The 21443-nt window shown below is 36.0% G+C and overlaps 3 protein-coding genes across 5 annotated transcripts in view; 1 reads left to right on the top strand and 2 right to left on the bottom strand.

Annotated features, from left to right (window-relative positions):
- Positions 1 to 10636, bottom strand: part of LOC132156539 (transmembrane protein 72-like) — a 144254-nt gene extending 133618 nt beyond the window's left edge. The window contains exons 1-2 of the mRNA XM_059565501.1: positions 10523 to 10636; positions 10311 to 10421 (exon numbers count right to left, since the gene is read on the bottom strand). Coding sequence (XP_059421484.1) covers positions 10311 to 10320 — 10 coding nt within the window. The 5' untranslated portion in view covers positions 10321 to 10421; positions 10523 to 10636. The remainder of the gene's footprint in view (positions 1 to 10310; positions 10422 to 10522) is intronic.
- On the top strand, positions 478 to 8694 carry LOC132156980 (V-set and transmembrane domain-containing protein 4-like). The gene is made up of 8 exons (XM_059566079.1): positions 478 to 707; positions 1686 to 2081; positions 5899 to 5952; positions 6392 to 6499; positions 6688 to 6721; positions 6833 to 6957; positions 7320 to 7378; positions 8258 to 8694. The coding sequence occupies exons 1-8, from the start codon at positions 656 to 658 to the stop codon at positions 8417 to 8419; spliced, it is 990 nt and encodes a 329-aa protein (XP_059422062.1). The 5' UTR covers positions 478 to 655; the 3' UTR covers positions 8420 to 8694.
- A 2633-nt stretch (positions 10637 to 13269) lies between the features above and the next one.
- Positions 13270 to 21443, bottom strand: part of LOC132156977 (WD repeat- and FYVE domain-containing protein 4-like) — a 43096-nt gene continuing 34922 nt past the window's right edge. For 2 of the 3 annotated variants that reach the window (XM_059566074.1, XM_059566075.1), the window contains exons 54-62: positions 20524 to 20736; positions 19959 to 20091; positions 17903 to 18060; positions 17558 to 17716; positions 17276 to 17455; positions 16122 to 16304; positions 15578 to 15674; positions 14783 to 14903; positions 13270 to 14162 (exon numbers count right to left, since the gene is read on the bottom strand). In XM_059566074.1, the coding sequence (XP_059422057.1) occupies positions 14105 to 14162; positions 14783 to 14903; positions 15578 to 15674; positions 16122 to 16304; positions 17276 to 17455; positions 17558 to 17716; positions 17903 to 18060; positions 19959 to 20091; positions 20524 to 20736 (1302 nt within the window). In that variant the 3' untranslated portion in view covers positions 13270 to 14104. Of the gene's footprint in view, positions 14163 to 14782; positions 14904 to 15577; positions 15675 to 16121; positions 16305 to 17275; positions 17456 to 17557; positions 17717 to 17902; positions 18061 to 19364; positions 19855 to 19958; positions 20092 to 20523; positions 20737 to 21443 lie in introns of those variants that run through there. The other variant, XM_059566076.1, reaches the window with a different exon arrangement.

Here is a 21443-nt window from a genome sequence, read left to right as displayed (position 1 = left end):
AATACATTTATGTATATACGTTTGGTCAGTTTGTTATACAAAGCTTTTATATATTTTGTTTAAGTTATGTAGTTCATGGGTTTTTCAGACTAGATTACTGTATCTTTTTTAAAGTTTAAAAGCCTCAGTCACAATCACTGTAATTGCATGGAAGAAATAAACTGCACTACATAACAATACAATTTCTTTGTGTTTATCACTAGAAATAAAAAAGTCATATGAGTTTGGATCAACATTAATTTTCATTTTCGGGTTAACAATTCCTTTAAGCTTTGTGACGGTCCACTCATTATAAGGACATAAACACTACAAAGACACTTCACCTATACTATAATATGCTGTAGGTCCAGCTGAAAATTTGTGCTGCTTCCAAAGGTTCTCTCAGGAAATTACATTTCCTATGTACTTTTAACTGGCAGTGGAGAGTGATTACAGGATGGAGAAAGAGAAAAAGAAAAGGAGAGCGGGTGAAAAAAAGAAAGACTGGGAAAGAGGGGTGTTTCTAACTGGGAACAGAGAACGCACTGTTTCAGATTACACACATACACACACACACACTGAGAGGGAGAAACAGAAAGAAAAGGAGAGAAAATCCCAGGGACTCCTTTCTTTTCTTGACGTTTAGTTGGGTTTATGGAGCCTACGGGTCTGCAAAATGAAGCTCTCTGCTGTTGCGATAGTTCTCCTGACTAGAGCTTTTATTGGAGGTAAGACTGTCTGTTTATGTTGGCCTTTTAATATGCAATGACGATACAACTTGCAAAATGGCTTTCAGGGGGTACATGATCAGTGAGATTTTTCAGACAACCGCTTCACATTTGTAACTGTATGTAACTGCAGCGTTCATCTGCATAAAACTATTTTGCATGCTTAATTTTTTTTTTAAACTAAGTAAACAAAACTCTTCTATTTTTGTTCACTGATCTCATTTTACATTAAATATATGTATTTTTCTTCAGTGCAAAAACATATTGCAAAATGTTGCATTAATCTGAGCAGTATCAGCAACTAGACATTTTCAGGTCAGGGTTTTAATCAGCATTATTATTGTAAGACTTTTTGTTTATGTCCAAATATTTCTTGTGATGTGGTTTTTGCATTGAAAACAGAGCACCGGTTGACCCGAGGGACTCGAATAATTGGGACACAACATAAACACGACAAAGTCTTTAAACAGCTGGATACAATCTTGCTGTCATGTTCCCTGCTCTATCCTCTAGTTCAAGAAGGCAGACAAATGTTTTCCACCTGTAGTTTCTGTTTGGCACAGCGTATTAAGCCCAGATACATTCAGATATTTTATACCCTTTAGGGGTCATGGACTTGGGCCAGAAAAGGGGATATCACTCATGAAGCTCCAGGAATAAATAATATAACCTGGTATATAAATATATATATTTAATATTATTTATATATATTTAAAAATTTGTAAAAATACATTTGTAATTTCTTAGTCTCTTTGGTTTTCTTTTTATGTTTAAAATCCATTTTATTTATCTTTTGCCAACATATTTAAATCATGACAAGTAATAACTTTTTTAGATAAGTAATGGACTTTTTCGAAGTCCATATCACAAAATCAGATATACTGTATTTAATATAATACAACAGATATTACATCAGTAGCAATAATACAGAGAAAGTGTAAACATGCTTTTATTCTTTTAACTCCATGTATTTTCCAGAGCTGAGTGAAGCTCTAAATGTGACCGTCACACCTGGGCCAATCAGCATGTGTATGGAGGGAGACAACATCACTTTGTCCTGCTTAGTGTCTCAGAGAAAGATAAGCAGCCATGTCCTGGTGCTACGCTGGCTCTACTTCCCCACCCCTGAAGACGAGCACCTCGTGGTCAGGATGGGCATGAAGAAGAGCAAATATTATGGCAACTACAGCAAACACTTTCCCCAGAGCAAGTTCCACTTGTGGGAAGAAATGGATGGTCAGATCTACCGTTTGCTGATCCTGAATGTGTCCCTGGAGGACAGGGGCAACTATACCTGTAAAGTGCAGGAAATACGGAAGCACAGAAACAAGTGGAAGGCCTCGTCGAATGGAACAGGGAGCATGGAATTACGAGGTAACTTGAGGATTTTTAAAGCAGTGTCTAAAATGATGTACAATACACTGTACAGTATATGACTTCTTAAGGATACTATAGTCCGAAAATGAAGCACAGTTTTTTTTTTTACTACATGGAAGCATGAAGCCTTTTTCAGTTAATGGTCCTCTCATTTTGGTGTTTGCCGTAAGCTTTAGCATTTTAGCTAACCAAAGCCCAAAGCATACTTATACTGCGTTTTTTAGTGTGAACACAATACTTGCACTACTTGTACTACAAAATGGCAAAGAATAGTGCAGAACTATGCAAAACGTAAATGACCAAATTCACAATGGGAAAGCTTTTTAAGCAAGTTACCAATCTGGAGTTCAAAACAAATGTTCAATTCAGGAACTAATCACTAGCACCAACGGACACTGTGTTTGAATTGGATGTGGTGAAAGAGTGATGTCTTGCCACGGTCAGGGCTAACCACACAACAGCTGTTTCCTCCAGTTCACTAATCCTTTAGTTCACCCAACAGAGGGTCAATTCCAATTCCACAATTGGTGACAAAGGTCTTTGTTAGCTATTTGTAAACTTCTTTTACAGATGGGATGGTCTGTCTTTTCAGAACATCACAAAAGAGCGACTATCAGGTTCACATAGTGACATTATGTCAACAGTTCAAAGCCCAAATCTAAATAGTTTTCGAATGGTCCATAAAATTTCAAATAATCAACGTGAAAATGAGGCGTATATGTTCCCATTTCTCAAGTTGTAGCCTTGTCTTACATGCTAGCTTCAGTGTGTTTGTAAGTCTCAGGGTTCCACCTTCCACGTATATACATCATTTCCACTATAAATGTGTTCTGGGCCAACACAAACAGACCATGAGGCTGTTAACGAGAGCAACCTGGACATGCTGTGGGGAATGAGAGAGGAGACTTGGCAAAAATGCAATGAAAACATTTACTCTGGCTGCATTATGAGTTTTCCTATGGTGTTCGGACACCAAGAGGTCCCCAAAGCCTCAGTGTCCATTGGATTAATCATCTGCGTGATAAATGGCATTTGCTTGATGCTAGCCACAATAAAGAGAACAAATAAGTGTTTGTTGCATGCACTTGCAGTGACAGTTCACTCAAAAATAAAGATTTTGTCATCATTTACTTAATTTCTGCAATTAAATACTTTCTTGCTTCTGTAGAATAAAAGGATATTCTGAAGAATATACTAAAGCTTTCAATCATTTAAAAATCACTTTGTGTGATTTAATAGACTAAAATGTTAGTTATTCATTGAAAAATCTTTACCTTCAAGAGTTGAACTTGAGAACTGAATAAGTCCATGAATAAGTCAGATTTTGTGAAATGGTTTTGTTCTCTCAAAAACATGCCAGTGAGAACTAGGGCATATGTAAAGATTTTCAGTGAATAATAAATTACATTTCAATCTGTTCTTCACACAAAGCTATTATAGGCTTCAGAAGGCTTGGAATACAGTGCACAAGTCATATTTCTTCTTTTATGTTCCACTGAAGAAAGACACTCATATGTGTTTGGAACAACATGATGGTGAGTGGATGATGACCCAATTTTCATTTCTGGATGAGCTATTTCTTTAAAGTAACTCTTTATAATTTATAAAGTTCAAAAAATGAATTTATGTATAGTTATGCTACATCACTGGCCATGACAAACCATTGCATCTTTTTTGTTTTTGTTTTGTTAAACAAAAACATTTAGAAGCTAAATTTAAAAAAATATAAATATATATATATATATATATATATATATATATATATATAAATAAATAAAAATTAATGTGTTTGAAATCACTGTACATTCAAGCAGATTTTGTTTAGAGAAATAAACGCAGTAAAAAAAAAACCTTCCATAAAGTGCATATGTAGCTGATGATTTGCTTGAAGAAAAAACATCAACATATATTTCACATATATAAAGTTGTGTTTTTGAATAAAAGCAACAGAATATTATTGCAGGGGTTAGACAACCACTGATACCACACTTAACCAAATCGGAGACACAAAAATAAAAGATAAAACCAAGTGAGAGAGTAAACAAACAAGAGGCAATAAGAAAGGAAATGAAGGTCGTAGGTTGACTTAAACCGGGGAATTTGTCTTGTGAAAGATACAACAAAACAATGTCAACCATCTGAAATACCATGAATAAAATAGACCAAAGCAGGACCACAGAGTGAGGTTAACCACTTACAGCCACAGGGTCGGCCAGAAAATGACTTAATGCTTTCCCAAAACAAAAGCAGCACTCAAACATACTGTACGCTCTTCCCCACCCTTTTGACTTTGAATCTGTGCACATTATTCTCGAGTGTTATTGCACAAAATGCACAATGTGTCTGCAGATCTGAAAATGTGCTGAACCCTTCAGCTTAGCAGGGGTTTAATAGAATGGCTTTGACTTGAAAGAAAATGCAGATCAGATGTGTAACTGTATAGCTCCTACGGATGGAGTCACAGCTGTTCTGGTCTTCATTTCAAGCAGAGTCAGTGCTAATGTAGTTCATGTTAGCGGAGACGCACAACCGGATCTGTTAGGGCCCAGAATACACAGAGAATGGTGCTAAAAAGTATTTTAATTTGCTGATGATCAGGGCTTCTGTAGGTTTTTTGGAAGGGTTTATTTAAAGCTCATCCCTTGTGCTTTTCACTGCTCTAGTAATTAACAATGTGAAATTACATTAAGATACTGTCTCACAACTGAATATGTAAAGACACCTATTTGTAGATTAATTTACCTTTACGTTTGGTTTAACATTTTAAAATTCCCAATCCCATCACAGCAACAACTGATGTAAGAAATTGTGTTGGTGTGGAGGCAGAACTATGTTTTTGTTTGGCTAGCCAATGAAGGGAGTGTTCCGGAAACTTCATTAAATATATATATATTTTTTTTGTAATGCTAGTGGCACACAAATTAAAGCTTTAAGAGAGTGAGAACCTTTATTGTGTTTCATCATACAATGATGTAAATTTTATTCAGCTAATTTGACATTTTACCTAAATATCATACAATTAGCTTTGAAAGTAATTCTGTCCAGCAGTGCCCTCAACATCTCTAAGCTATTTTCTCTGACCTGACATGTTTTAAAAAATGCCATGCAGTAAAAATTTTAAGAAAAACAATTAAATAAAGAATGAGAGAAAATATGATTTTCCATATATTCTCAGAAATCGGAATTTTGTTTCCTAGGTAAACAAGTATTAACAGTAATTAATAGTAGACTAAGTTTTTTAAACATTGATGTAATGGATGCTGTATGTATTAATAGCTATTAATAAGCTTTATGTGATTTTGTGATGTGAATAGCTGTTTATAAGCTTTATAAAGCCACATTTCTCAGGGTCAAAGGTTAAATATTTTTTAGAGGACTCTAAAACAAATTCCTTTTTAACTAAATGTCCTTGCCTGGTTATACTGAAGCCTAATCAAACACAACCCTGAAAAAAAATCTGCAAGGAAAACAAGATGTTGGGGAGAATGACTGGGCTGAGCCTTGAGCCAAACATGCAACAATGTTAATACATTTCATTATTGTGTTTACCCTAAACTTAGATTGTTAACTTACAATACAAATGTGAAGCACAACAAAATCCATAACTGAAAACCAGTTTGGTAAAAAAAAAAAAAAAAAAAAACAAAGAAGAAGAAAAAAAAAAAACTAATCCCAATGGTCAATAAAAGCAAAAGTCTGATTTAAGTTCTCATAAAATGTTAGTTTCTTTGTTTAATAAAATTATTATTTTTAACATTTTACTTTTAACTATTTTTACTTTACACGCTTTACTTGTCTCTCTTAATGTTTTCAGTACATCATATACCGACCACAGGAAAAGCTGATGTCATATGGCGCATGTTTGAAGGTATGCTGTTACCTCATTATTTTAATAAAATAAGAACATGTTGTTTATTGCAGTCTGGAGTATGGTCTCTATCACTGATAAAGTGGATAGGATCACAGCTTTGGCTAGTGTGTTACATCTCCCCCCTACTGGTGGAGAAAGACCAAACCAAATTCAACCAAGTGTAAACCAAGTGTGCTTGCAGTGTTTGGTTTATTTTTGTGGTCAGCTCTGACCAAGCTTATATTGGAATAAGGATCCTTCTTTGGTTTATGACACTTTACAACTCCACTCCAACTCCAATTTCCACTACATTATTACAAAGTCTACTACATTTTATATACAAAATAAAAAAAATACATTACTGTGTGTAAATGAAAGTAATGCATCATTGTTGCTTGCAAGGTCAGGGCTTTGAATTTATATTTACACCACATTGCTATGCTGTGATCTTTCTCAGATTTGTATCTGTGTGCTGTGCTCATCTGCTCTATCGGTCTGGTCTGTATGCTTGTCTTTGCCATGACTATCACATGTCAGCACCTGCAGCACAAACAAAGACTACGAGGTGATGAGCTTTTTAACTTACAGTCAAATCATTTACATGATACTTTTAAAAATACTGTCATCAGAGCAAAATGCATTTCAAAATACATCAAAAATTATTTTATTCTTATTTTATGATCGTTTTTCTTATTATGACACACATATTATTTATTTATGTTCTTATGCTTGTTCAATTCTATCTCTATCTAGCCAGTTATTACCTTGTGAAGTGTCCTGAAAACAGGTAAAGCTATGCAATATGATTTACCACTGCTTTACTGTTTTAAGTGACTGACTGATTGATTGATTCTTAGATTGATTCTAAGAATAACTTTGTTCTGTTTTATATATCCAGTTCAGGAGAGACAGTTACCAGTGTGTCCAGCTCCTCTCCTGCAATGCACAGAAAAGAGAGACGACACAAACCGCAGCTCAGAAACATCACTGAACAGCTACCACCACCACAGATACCAGCTAAAGGTATGTAACAGACTGAAACCCTTACATAACACCAAATAAAAAATGACTGGTTTATCAAAATATTAGGTAACACTGTATAAGAAGGTGCAATTCAGTTAAGTTAGTTAATAAATTAGGTATTTTGAAACGTGAAAGAGAATTTATTTCATTTCATTATATAGGTTAATGTTAATTTATTAATGTACTATTGTTCATTATTAATTCTTGTTCATTTAAAATACATGAATTAATTGTTATTTACAGTGAAATTAGTACATGTAAAAATGAACATTAACCAAAGTTAATAAATGCTTTAAATTATTTGATGTTACCAAATGTTGAACTCTTAAAAGTATTACACATTTCGTCATATTTTTTTCTAGCACCTGTACCAAGAAAGCCACGTAGGACCAAACTTTTAAGGGCACAACCTACAAAAATGGTAGGAAGGTTAACACTTATTGAACTCATTTTACATAAGAGCATTATTTTCTTTCATAATAAAGCATTTAAAAAAAATTAAGTGATGCTAATAGGGTTTTTTATAATTGTCCTAAATATATATCTTGATAAATTACTTGTCTTATAATCTATTTTGTATGTGTAATCTTTTTATTCACAATTTGATCATATTTGCATCTAATGACACACTTTCTTTAGACTCACAATTGAATTTTCAAAGACTAGAAACATGCAAGAGGGAAATAATGTGGCTTTCTCATTGAGCTTTATGTTCGCCACAGTTATTGCTATACCAACTTCCATTTATGGGTGTTATAATTTTATTTACTATTATTGCTTTCCAAAGCGTGATTATTTATTTAACATGCTTGATTCATATTAGATTAGTTTCCAGGGAAATCATCACTGAAATGCAGAAAAGTAGCAAAAAAACAAACAAAAAAAAAAAACAGAAAATGTTTTACGGTCCAGCATTGTATTGTGAAATCCGGTTGTAATCTGGTTGGTCAACGATAAGCTTGATATATTCTTTACTAGCAAAACACAGACTTCTTTAAATAAGTGTGATTAGCATGGGATCGGAGAACATTTATACGTCTATCCTACTGCTCTGTCCACTTGCTTTGTTTGCATTCCATTTTAAAAGTACTTCCTTTGACCATCTGAAATATATGTTTATCAGATAAAGTGTTTTTTCCGACATACTTGAGACTCCTAGTTAGAACCGTCTATGAACAATCCTAAATTTATACCTATAATTTCACGTTGTTCTGACCCCACATTCCCCAGAGAAACTCCTCTGACCACATACTGTAGTCTTCATATATCTGAAACGCCCTGTTCTCTTCTCATCCTCAAGCCAAGGGTGGTAGAGGACAGTCTGACATACGCAGAGCTGGAGCTGGTGAAACCGAAGCCTGAGCTGAAAACAGACTTGACTGGATGTGCACAACTTGAGCCTAAAACACAGTGCACGGGGACTGTATACGCCCAAATACTCTTTGTCGAGAAGCAAGTGTAAATATGTACAGTATAGAGTTTCATACCAAAATTATTTATGAGATTAAAATATTTTTACCTACACACTGATGTTGTTATTTCATGTGTACTAGTATTAGTATAAAATCTGTCATACAACAACAGCATTTTCTTTCAAAAAGTAAGGATTGCATTATGAATTTAACTCCAAACATGCATAATTTAATTATGCAATTTTTTAAAGTATGTAACAATTGTATGTTTTTGCCATGTTGTATAAAATAAAGATTAATCCTCTAAAAGCAGAGGATGACACAGTATGAGCAAAAAAGCACACTGATTTCTTGTCTCATTTATGTCTGCTTAAACAGGTCATAATTGTGTTATTTAAGCATATTAAAGAACATTTAACCCTCTGATTATATTACTAGAATAAGACCTAAGATCAGTTACCTTGGTTGTTGTAGTTTACTTTCCTAAACTAAAAAATACAAATATTAGCTAGTGTATTATGTTAGTTACCTGTGTATGGGGTATGTTATTTGTAAGCAAAATACATAATACACTTATATTTATGCATATAATGCAGTTTGTGTATTATAATGTATAAAAGACCGGTTTTAATAATTTAATTTATTTAAAGTAAACATTAGAAACATGAACATTTATATTATGATTAAGAGATAAAGCATTATGGCATAGTCAGGTTCTTCAAACACTACTGATAATACAGTACAACAATAAAATCTGTAATATTTTCTAATTCAGGGGCTGATTAATCATTTTAACCATGCTATTGGTTAGCTACAAATAGGCAAATATAATTGAACATATAATATCTTTAACAGCTAAAACCTGTTATCTACACAATTAGGTTTAGACTAGATGAGTGCAAGAGCACAGCTATTATAAGCATAACACCATTGATACAATGCACACATTATTACATCTCAGTTCGTCTTGTCCTCTCTTATTGTCCGTTCTTGAGTTTAATCTCCTTTTCTCTCTCTCTCTCTCCATTTCTCCCACACACAGTGACTGTGATGAACCCTTTAATGGTTACATTTATTAAAATCATACTAATTGTAATCATGCTTAATAATTAGCTTTACAGTGCATTATAATTGGGTTAGGCTACAAGATGGTTCTGCCTAGGTGCTATAATTTATTTGATTTAATTATTCAGAGGAGACCAAGTGGTTTGACATTTAATATCATAAAACCACCGATGTATTAAAATTGAGATGGCTATTGTCTTTTGAGAAGGTCATTTGCTTCTCTTCGTGAGATATATGGTGATTATTTTCCAGTCTATTAAGCGCCTCTACTTAGCACAATTAGCCGCATGCACAAAGGTTAAAGAGAGCGACTCTCCCCTTCAGTGTGGTCACAGCGCATATTAATGAGCAGATGCAGCATGAGGATGGCAGAGGGGCCCAGGAAGGAGCTCAGAGGGAGAGAGAAGGATACAGTTTCTCCTGCGTCCTCAGCCCTGGATCCCTCTGAAACATTAGCGTCGAGCATAAACACAGCTATACTCTTCATCAAAGCCTGCCTGTCTCATCTCGTCTCGTCTAAACTTACCATGACCTTCTGCTGTCCCGCTTTGTTTTTGTTCTGCAGGAGTGTTTATATACTGTATGCTGCAGTAGTGGAGCGCCTTTCTGCCCCGGATTTTCTCAGAGAGGCCTCTGTGCTCTTTTGTGTGGAGCTACAGTATGTGCAGATATTGCAACCACAAAAACCCAGAACAAAGCGAGAATGGCAGCTGTACTCGGGGGACAGAAATCCACAAACTACACAGAGATTCGTATTAGGCCCTCAAACGCAGAGCACATTCTGGTCTCAATTTTGTTGTTTTGAACAACACCCTTGACCAAATATAAAGAGGCTTCAGCACACAAAAAGGGAAAAAAAAATATGTGATTATTTACTCACGCTCATGTTGTTCCAAACCTGCAGTTATTTTCACAGAGAAACTCCAAAATGAGAAAATCTGAAGAATTTTTACAGCGATTCTTTCTTCGCAAGCAGTTTATAGCGACCTAAGGGAGATATTATTTTTACACGACAGCCGTTTTATGCGCTGAGCTTGCAACCTTAAAAGAAACGGCTAAACAAAATATGTATATGGTTGTTTACTCACGCTCATGTCGTTCCTTGTGCTTTTATTTTAAACACCAAAGATGAAGAACTGTTTGTTTGTTTAACCACTCTTTTCCTCACATTAAGTTCATAGTGACGTCGATACCCGATTCGCGCCATCCAGCTGTGTCAGACGTGGCAAAGCTTTATCAAAAACTGCACTATTTTCATGTCTCTCATTGTAGACTAAACATTTTTATAATGTTGTATACTTTGTTCTTAAAAATAAATAAATAACGTCTCTCTCGCCTGGCACACTGCGTGCGGAGTGCGGACTCATCGTGCGATTGATTCCATTCACACACACACACACACACACACACACACACACACACACACACACACACACACACACACACACACAACTCCGCATTTGAATATTCAATAGCAAATACTTAAACTACTAACAAAACTTAATTACAGTAGCTGATTCAGAAGCACCAGATCGTAGTAAAGGCAGAATGACCTCCTCTCCTAAGTTCACGAAGTGGTCATCCATAAAATGCGTTGCTGTTCTGTTGTAAGTAACCTAAATGCATCTACTTTCAGAAGGCCAAATAAAGTGCTTTTGCTTTCGTCTATATACACACACAGCATCTCCCTGAAATGACTGCTTCAAGACTATGCGGTTACTGAAACCACGCCTTCTTTCTTTTCTTGAACATTTGGGCAGCATTACGCAAATATTTTCACATAGTGACGTAGACATGTGGGGCGTGTTTGAATGAGCCATGTGGAGCGTGGCAGAGTCTTAACTTTGATAAAGAATATCTCTTTGGATTTGAGACTTTACTCTTTGCAACTTTACAGATCTTCTTTATGCACCAAGAGCTTGTAACACTCCAAAGAGAAAGGAAAAATTTAAATCGCATCATATGACACCTTTAATAAATCTTTATTTTCCACATTTTGAGAACAAACACTGCTCTCCCAAAACACAACGGAGATATAATGTTATGGAACGGCTGATCTCAGATTCCCATCCCCGTTTTCTTTATGGCCCAACCCCCATTGCTGGATTATTCATGCTGCTTAATGACGGCTATTAGGAGAAGACAGTCTCCAAAGGTTGGAGGGGAGCAACAATTAGCCCTCTTCCCTAGAGAGGCAAGTGGAGCGTGGCCTGGTGGGAGCTCCCAGTAATCACATCTCTTTCCCTGCTGTCTGCCTGCTTGAGAAAACCAGACTCAGTCCCACTCATGTGCCAAATAGCCCCTTAATACACAGCAAAGTTATACAACACATCTGGTCAGATGAACAGAGAAGGACCAAAAGAGTCTGTTCAACAAGTCAGTCCAGAAAGCCTGAATATGTAGCCAAGCATCTAAGAAATTTATTACAACACTGTACATGAAAAAACAAATCAAATCTAAAACAAGTTTGACAACGATACATATTTAAGTAGCATAAAATTGTTTAAAAGTGTTCAGGGTACAAATTGCAATTCTGTTGCAATTGCATGTGTTGCTCTGCATGAAGTGAACTACATTCTTAAACCTAATGGACATCTGTGTTGGTTCTATGGATTTAACTACCGCAGTAGCCCTGACAACTACCAAAAACATTACATCAACTGCTGGATGCTGCCAGGGGACCACATGTACAATTAGACATTTCAAAGAAAGCTTATATTTGCTAGTATTTCTGTAGAATAAACACATGATTCATTAAGGGTGTCAGAAAATACTGGCTATTAATCTGGCTCCATGCACACAGAAGCATCATTCAAGGTCATGACTAAATGATGCTATTCATATCATAAGAATCATTAGCATTCCTGGCAGATGATGTTATACATTTAAACTTTATGTGTTTACAACGTCGGTGAAATTAATCAGATTAAATATGCATTGGTGTGCTAAACAGAGACATTCTGCATTGTAAAGCTGATTATAAAATGAACAATAGTTGCATTTGCCACAACAAAGCATAGTTTGCTAATGTTGGAATGAGGTTTGGTTTGTTGTGGATTGAAGCCTGTGATTTGAGGGAGAATAAACTGTATGTACAGTATAAACATGTTTTCTCAACCAAGCAACAAAAAACTGCTCTTTCCAGTCCTTTACCACACTGCAAAGACAAAATGATCCACATTCAAATTGTATATAATAAAGCTGCTCAGATTTGACATTCAGACCAAAATAAAAGGGTTCTGAAACCTTAATGTTCAAGTGCTTCACATTGTACTTATTTTTGTAAAAATTCTTCCATGTAATTACATCTGTAATTAATTTCTGTAATTACATCAATAACTGTAACACTGTTGACCCATCACCTTAACCCACCCTTTAACCTGTCCGTATCCCACCTCAATAGCAGCAAAAGTGTTTTGCAATACAATATGAACACAATAGTACATTGTACACATTTTTTTATGTAAGTTCATAGACCAAGAAATCAATACTTTAATACTGTTCAGAAAGACATTAATTTGATCAAACGTGACCGTAAAGACTTTTACGTTGTTACAAAAATTCTGTATAAATTTGTATAAAAAAAATACAAAAAATTCTGTTCTTTTGAACTTTCTATTAATCAAAGAATCTTGAAAAAGATTTTAATATATCAACATTGATAAGAGCACCAAATCATCATAAAACACATTAAAACAGAAAACACTTATTATAGTTTAGCTTGAGCAAAAGACACTTCTTTCACATACACTTAAAATATTAACAACTGCAAATGTATAGGTAAATTTGAGTGTTAGCTATAATAATTAATTACACAGTCAAAACAGCACATCACTGTTGTTTCATGTGTGCCATAATTTAGTGCCATTTATTTCAGAATATTTCAGATAATGGAATGCGTGTAAATGCAGTTTTACAGATCCTCACCCTCTAAGATGGGAATCTGGGGCACATTGCCAATGGAAACTCTGACTCTAATTGGCTGAGGAGGTTGATTCAGCCCTTTAACAGTAGCATTTTCCCTGATGTTCCACACAATGATAGCAGGACTGCATAACAAGTAAGCAATTTTACTTTGATTTAATTACAGCTGGTTAAATTTAAGTAATAAAATCTTGATATACAGTTTAAACTGTATAAAAAATCTTCCTGCATAAAAAACAACTAGTAAGCAGAACCCTGCTGCTTTATAAAATACACCATTCAGTATGTCCACTGGTGTAGTTTAAAAACAAAACTATGAAATGGCACACAAGCGAATGGCTTTGAAACTCCAGCATACCGGTGTTTATAAAATAAACATTACTTTGGCTTTCTGAGAGTCCAGTGAGAGAAAGAGAGCTACTATACAATAAAACTGATCCACCAAATGGGCCTACTTTATTTTTTTTTTAAATGGCATCATCTTTCATTTCTTAAATAAGCAGTGTTGTGTTTCCGGCCCTGGCCAGCAAGCCTCACCCAGTCCAAGAAAGAATGCGTCATCCCTGTAATTCACCAGACCAAGAGTGGGTCTCCTGAAGTCAGCAGTCCTGCTGGAAGTGGTGAGAGCAAAGTGCATACGTAGGCAGCACTTAAGCTGGACTCTCCACTGGCATGTGGCTGCATTCAGCTGCAGTTACTGCCGACTTTAACACAGACTGACGGGTGATTGATTGATCCTAGCTCTCTCAGGTCCAGCTGTACACCCTGCCCCAGGCATCACCGACCAGCAGTGTGCCATGTGTTCTGAAATCACAAATTAAAATAAAAAATGAAATAAAAGACACTGCTAATCATTTTGAGCTTTAAGAGAAAGTTCACCAAAATGAATATTCACCACGATGTTATTCTTATGCGGTAGGCCCTTTTTCTTCTTTTTCTTTTTTAATAAATAAATTAGTAATTAAAGGAAAAAAATGAAAATACGCAAAAGTATCACATTTATCATGTGGCATGCTTTTCATGGGTAAGTTGGAATGAACTGCGGTGCTAATAGAGTCTCATGAATGCAGTCATGTACAGAAGACCAACAGCAAAGGTCAAAAATTTCAATGAAATAATAAATTAAATTTCAATTTATTGTATAGAATACATCCAGAACATTTGGAATGTATATATTGTTTTTTTTTTCAAGTTTGATGCTGGTCACTGCCATTATATAGACAAATGTGAGCATGACTTTTTTTTTTTTAAATCTCCTTTTGTCATCCAAAAATGAAGGGTGTACATTAGAACAAACACAGGGTGAGTAAATGATGACTTAATTTTACAATTCAGGTGAACTACCCTTTAATCATGTACTGAATCATTTAAAACATTAGAGTATCCATTTGAAACCAGCTTTCAGACCACACTTTCTTCAATACCTTGATATGCCCAGAGCCGTAATCGCAGGGTTGTTTTTGCAGCGTCGACGAGAGACGGTCTGATTGCGGTTTAACTCTCGACAGAGCACCAGGTGTCTTTCCCACTTCCATGAGCTGCTGTCTAAGAAAAGCAAAAGCAAGAGTGAAATATGAGACAGAGATTATTTATGGTCAGCACGTTGCTAAATTGAGAGAAATACATCTAATATAAAGCCTTCACTGTTACAACGAGTTCCCCCAATTTAATTTAAACGTGTTGATACTTACACGCGCTGACGCTGTGCTGTAACCAATGTGTACCAAATTGGATTTGGTTATTATTGCTTTCTAAATTGCATGCCTACATCAGCAAAATTGCTCATCAGTGTTTACAGGCTGTATGTTTAATAACTTTGCCCCATAATTCCTCGCAGCTAGCCCTAATGCGTCGCACAAAACAGTAGATCATTATGAACTTTTCTTCGGATCGCTCAAAAACGAACCTCAGGCTGAGCGGCTGCACCATCACACTTAAGAACAGACGTAATCCGATTTACACAGCATTTTTGAAGGATGTCTAGTATTTGGTCTGGCTATTTAATTTCAAACATTACTTGTATATTAGAAAATAACGATTCTCCTGACGTCACAAAGCACATTGTTTTCCAATATTCCAGGAGCGAGTTCCTGTTATTTCATGCTGGCCATTAAGGAAGCTTGTGGGTTATAACGGTCGTATGACCGGAGGCGAGAACAAAAGCACATATTCAAGCTCTTGTTCAGTTCTGCACTTAAGGTGAAGTGTATTAGTGTTACCTGCTTCCTCAGGAGCCGATGACAAAACATGCCCTTGAGACACAGAGCACTCCTCATGTCCAGGTAATTGTACTCTAGTATATTCAGTCTTCCATATCTGCAACAGAACCACACGGTTAATGAAAAAAAGAGAAGAAAAAAAATCGAATGCAATTGAAGCTATATTCATAAATCAAATCTGCCGGCCATTGATGTCGCAGGTCCAGGCTCCAATTGATGCCTAATTTAAGAAGCACTTTGATTTAATAACTGCTCTTACCTCATCTAAAGTGAGCACATGTAACTATTAATGCTTCTGTGGGACTTCTCAGCCAAGCCTGTGAGCCCCATTTCAATATCCCAGTTACCATATTTTAATATTTTGCAGCTATATTACCTGACTATTAAGCAGGAAACACTACAGGAAAGATTTATTGCTTGAACACAAAGGTGTAGTCTTTGGAGAAGACTTCTCATTTAAATTCTCTCATTATAAAGTTCGCTATGTGAACGCTACGCCTCATTATCTTTTAGTCAGAGGCCCGTTCTGAAGATCTGGCCGTACCCGGACGATGCCGTCGGCGCAGCCGGTGATGATCACGTTGCGAGGGTCCCACTCATACTTCTGTGTGAAACAGCAGCACAGAATGTTTCCTTCAGGCCAACAGGAAGTGTTTAAAGACGCCAGTAGCTGCCCCTTCATGGTCCACAGGTACAAATGGGTCTCTGCGCATGACACAATCTCACCCTGAAAAAGACACAATGGTGATTAATGTGTCAGTGAAGACACTGTTTTTGTTTGGGGTCAGTAATTATTTTATGATCAGAAGTGACATGAAGACTTTCACGTTGTTATAAAAAATCTATTTAAAATAAATGCTGTTCTTTTGAACTTTTGATTCATCAAAGAGACTCAAAAGCTGCTCAACTGTTGTAATAAAAAACTGACTGTGATAATAGGAAATGTTTCTTGAGCACCAAATCATGTGAAGAATCATCTGAAGAATCATGTGACACTGAAGACTGCATTCAAGAACTTATCGACCACAAACATTTGACTGGTAATGTTTCTCTCTCAGTGTCCAAGGTTTCAAACAAGCCAACATTCAAATGTTCTATAAATATGAATTCATAGTATGAATTTTATAAATATTTTAATTTAAATTCATCTGAATTCTATTTACTGTACATATGAATTGCAATTCTGCATTCTTTGTGCTACTATGAATTTAACGTAAATTTAAAAGGCATTCTAAATTAATTTTTATTCTTACAAGCCTGATATTTACAGTGGCCCAGAATACATTTGGACATTTAAGCAACCCGTAGAATGTATGAAGAAATAATAATAAATGGGTAAATTGAAATACTTTCAATTTGCTGTAGTACTAAATGGAAGGAGGTTTGTAACTATAGATCAATACTTTTCTCCCGTGTTTTTAGCTCCAGGTATTTTTCACGCTGTGTAAAGGGGTTTAAGCAGGTCTGAAGGGAAGGATGTGCACACCCTTCCTTCACACAGCTGGCTGAGGGGAGTTTCAGAAACCACTCTGCGGGTGCAAATGAGCCGGTATAAATGTGTCATCCAGACAGCAACACGAGCCAAACGGCCCTAACCAAATTAAATGTGCGGGAGTGAGATGGATGGAGAGAGATTTGGGAGCTGAAAAATGCAGGCTGACCTCAGAGCGGGTATGTTTTTTTCTGGAGGGTACTCACGGTCAGGTCATTAATAGCCAGGGCAGACACGGCAGAGGAATGTTCTGGTAACTGTGTGATGTAGCTGAGGTCCTCCAGGTCCCACAGGATGCAGGTCTGGTCCAAAGAGCCGCTAATAATCACACTGTGTGCTTCTGATGCTACCAGACATGTCACTGTGTCTGTGTGTCCATACAATGTCTGATATGGAAAATAAACATTTATTAAAAAAATGAAACAAAATCTTAAAATGAATCATTTCCAAACTGCTTTGTGACACCTAAGCATGAACATGGCTCTGACCTGTTTGAGTCTCATGTGTTTTAGTTTGTCCTTGCTGATGGAGATGTCCCACACACAGACAACAGTGCTGGTCCCGGCTGTGATGATGGTGCTGTTGTTGGGACAGGCAGCACATACAGCATCTCCCCAGTCCGACACGTTCTCACACACTGCAAAGCTCTGAAACACAAGTAATAAAGCTATCAAACTTTAACAGCCAACCAGAAGTAACCTTGTTTAATAATAAATACTTCAGAATAACAGGAACAGGAAAACATCAAATGAAAAAAGAATTACAGATTGAAAAATACAAGCAGGCCCATCGTGTTAATTTATTATTGATCTAGGGAAATTATAAAAGCAAACCTTTTCAGTTGTGTAGTTCCCAAAAGAGCAGGTCTGGTCATAATAGCCCCAGCTGAAGTATGTGTTCCACTGTGGTGGGATGAGAAGTTTGTTTTTTTCCACGAACAATACATCTTTTTCTCTACACACTATTTGACCAACAGGCCCCAGTGTAAGCTCTATGTAGAGAAACAACAGAAAAGCAGAGTTATGCAGTGTGACATGCCATGTATATATGTTTTGTAAATGATTTTAAAAAAGGTATACATTTCTTTCAAAAATTCATCTTACTGACTCCAAACTTGTAAATAAAGGAAAAGTTCAAAACATAAAATTCTGTAAAACGTGCTATTAAAATGAAAAAAAAAAAGAGTATTAATTAATACTATTATATAATAAAAAATACTACTGGTCTTAGACCTTTTGCAACTCGCTGTATATATACTGTATGGTTATACTCAACATATTATATATTTAACCAACAATCTTGATGTTGAACTGACCCTGTTTGTCTTTTTACACTCTTATTATAAAACCTGAATTCCGGAAAAGTTGGGACGTTTTTTAAATTTTAATAAAATGAAAACTAAAAGACTTTCAAATCACATGAGCCAATATTTTATTCACAATAGAACATAGATAACATAGCAAATGTTTAAACTAAGAAAGTTTACAATTTTATGCACTTAATTAGCTCATTTAAAATTTAATGCCTAAAACCTAGAGCTTTAGTTGGCATCTGCTGATGGCACGGCGGATTGTGTTTACCGACAGTGGTTTCTGAAAGTATTCCTGGGCCCATTTAGTAATGTCATTGACACAATCATGCCGATGAGTGATGCAGTGTCGTCTGAGAGCCCGAAGACCACGGGCATCCAATAAAGGTCTCCGGCCTTGTCCCTTACGCACAGAGATTCCTCCAGTTTCTCTGAATCTTTTGATGATGTTATGCACTGTAGATGATGAGATTTGCAAAGCCTTTGAAATTTGACGTTGAGGAACATTGTTTTTAAAGTTTTCCACAATTTTTTTACGCAGTCTTTCACAGATTGGAGAGCCTCTGCCCATCTTTACTTCTGAGAGACTCTGCTTCTCTAAGACAAAGCTTTTATAGCTAATCATGTTACAGACCTGATATCAATTAACTTAATTAATCACTAGATGTTATCCCAGCTGAATCTTTTCAAAACTGCTTGCTTTTTTAGCCATTTGTTGCCCCCGTGCCAACTTTTTTGAGACCTGTAGCAGGCATTAAATTTTAAATGAGCTAATTAAGTGGATAAAAGTGTAAAATTTCTCAGTTTAAACATTTGCTACGTTATCTATGTTCTATTGTGAATAAAATATTGGCTCATGTGATTTGAAATTCCTTTAGTTTTCATTTTATTAAAATTTAAAAAACGTCCCAACTTTTCCGGAATTCGGGTTGTATTAATCTCAAGAATTTTTTGAACAAGGCATTTAAGTCATTTTAACTTATAATTTTTTTTATTATGAAAAATATGTTGGAATGTGTTAAAAAAAAACTGTGTGTTCAAGAGTAGTAGTCTACTTTCAAATGACCTACATATGTGAGGACACAGTCAATCTCCCTTCTCACTGACAGTAGAACAGTAACAGCCTGAGATGATTGCAAATTTCTCTCAAGATGCCCTTTAATTTTTCCTTGTAGGATTTACTGATCACAATGATAGTAACGCTTGATGTGAGAACAAGATATTGAGTGAGAGACAATAGGGTGAGAGTGCTAGAAACACAGTGAAAGAGAATCATCTAATTTTCCAGAGAGATCCTTTTGGGATATTCAGATTATTAAATAAGCCTCAGTGGCTGTATCTTCAAGTGCAGCCTAACAAATAGCAGGAGCTGAATGGAGCCAAGCTGAGCTGTGACTGAGAAAATGAGCCTGTGAAAAGTCTAGCCAGCATCTTCTGCCTCGCGGCCTCTATTGCTCCCTGTAGACGTGGCCCCATCTTGTAAAAAATAATTGAGGAATGGAATAAAATAACAAGGTGACTATGAATGATTAAATGGGGGTCTCTACCACAGAACTGTGGATGTTCAATTTAAGCAGTACCTTTAATAGCCTGGGTGGAGGGCTTGAGCTTGTCCAGTTTAAAGAAAAAGGGGGTTATATGACTGGATACCGATGTCTCTTTCCCAGAAGCAGCCTTGTGAGGTGTACGGCTAGGGTGTGGTTTGGTGAAGAGCTGGAAGCATAAACCTCTTTTAGTATTGCATTCACCGTAGAATACAGTAAATAATCACATTACAGGAATCAACCTTACCAAACATTGGAAATGTTGCATATATTAGGCATGCATGATATATTGGCACCTTATTGTTTATTGGCTGTTATTTGAGATTTTCTTTTATCGTATCAGTCGATTTTATATATTTAATTTCTGTTCATCTTTAAAAATAGTAAAAGTAGTTTTTGATTGTTTTATATTTTATTTTTTTTAAAAATAGAAAACAAATTTTAATATTCACCAGATTTATCAGTTATCAACCATAGCATGAAAATTATCATCAGCTTGTCTGTATCTGTATGCTCAACCAAAAACATTCTCTAAAAATTTTTTAAAAGAGGCGTAGAGGATCTGCTAATATTTTTTAAACCGTGTGCTCAACTGGTGTACCTGCTTCGGCATTTGGCCAAAGTTATTGATGTAGCCGAGCACGGTGCTTTTCAGGACAGGATCCTTCATGCTCGCTCTGTCATATTTGTCAGTGTAGAAATATGGGTGAAAGGTGTTGAGGGCCTCCACTGCAGGTGGACCCTGCTGTTTGTATCCGAAGATCAGATCAATCCAAAGATGCAGGCGTGCACTCACATAATCGCTCTCAAGAGCCTGCAGAGTGGGCAAACTCAGTCAGTCAGCAGATCTGGATGGGGGCTAATATGCTATCAGTGATGCCCTAACTTTTATTTCCATGGAAGAGCAGGCAGAAAAGCTGTGCTTACAAATATCAGGTCAAAGAGAGAGAATGCACAATAATGCATTTTAAAAAGATATTATTCCATTCTGGCGACTGATTACAGATCAAACAATCTGATATAAAATTATATTCCGAAAGTTTGTATTCCTATTTCTTGTTACAAAGTCATTTTTCAATCTAAAGTATTTTAGAATTGGCTAAAGTGTCCAAACATAACATAAACATGTATACAAAAACACTTAAAATAACAAGTATAATCAAAGCAGCTCTAAGTCACAAGCACTAAATTGTGGAAGATCCCATATTACCCTTCATTTGCATATGAAAGGAGGCGAGCAGACAGAAGAGCTCATTTTATGCCATCTGGAAATGATACAAATATTGCTCTGTAGATTGGGAACTGATAAAGCCTGGCCCTTATATGCCTGCAGGCGTAACGTAGTGAGAAAGAAAGCATTCATTCCAATAACCAGCAGGCTTCAGTAATGGAGTTATAGGAGAGTGCAGATATTGTACTTGCGCTGAATTGGGCCTGTTATCTTCTAATTACAATGGCGTTAAACAGAGTAATGGGGCTTTCTTGATGAACTCAACAAGTGCTTATTATCTCAAGAAAGAA

Source organism: Carassius carassius, chromosome 14 (assembly GCF_963082965.1).
Source record: "Carassius carassius chromosome 14, fCarCar2.1, whole genome shotgun sequence".
Taxonomy (NCBI): Eukaryota; Metazoa; Chordata; class Actinopteri; order Cypriniformes; family Cyprinidae; genus Carassius; species Carassius carassius.
The sequence above is the reverse complement of the archived record's forward strand: the minus strand, read 5'-3'. Positions and strand labels throughout refer to the sequence as shown.